The 416-nt window shown below is 47.8% G+C and overlaps 1 protein-coding gene across 1 annotated transcript in view; it reads left to right on the plus strand.

Moving 5' to 3' along the window:
- The first annotated feature begins 277 nt into the window (after positions 1 to 277).
- Positions 278 to 416, plus strand: part of EBF3 (EBF transcription factor 3) — a 121,704-nt gene continuing 121,565 nt past the window's right edge. Inside the window, exon 1 of the mRNA XM_035890428.1 lies at positions 278 to 409. Within this exon, the coding sequence (XP_035746321.1) occupies positions 278 to 409 (132 nt within the window). The remainder of the gene's footprint in view (positions 410 to 416) is intronic.

Genomic DNA, 416 nt, shown 5'->3' on the forward strand with positions numbered 1-416 from the left:
TTTAAACCACCAAACTGGAACGCCATCCAACTCGCTGCACAGAAGTACTCAGTAAATTGTTTATGTCGTGCCAATACAGGACAGATTGAAGAAGGAAGCAAGACTTGAACTGGGCTTTTCTCCTACTGATCACAGGGAGTAAAGTCATCTCTTATATTCCAGTCGCCAAGGAGAGAGAGAGCGAAAATCAAGCAACAACCGACCCACCCCGTATCTGACATTTCCCTCCATTTTAACCCCTTTTGGTTAGGAGCTGGTTTTGCCCAAATTTGTTTTAATGTTTGGGATTCAGGAAAATATACCAAGAGGTGGGACGACCATGAAAGAGGAACCGCTGGGCAGTGGGATGAACCCCGTCCGCTCGTGGATGCATACTGCTGGGGTAGTGGATGCTAACACGGCCGCCCAAAGGTACG

Source organism: Egretta garzetta, unplaced genomic scaffold (genome assembly GCF_000687185.1).
Source record: "Egretta garzetta isolate BGI_Z169 unplaced genomic scaffold, ASM68718v1 scaffold152, whole genome shotgun sequence".
Lineage (NCBI taxonomy): Eukaryota > Metazoa > Chordata > Aves > Pelecaniformes > Ardeidae > Egretta > Egretta garzetta.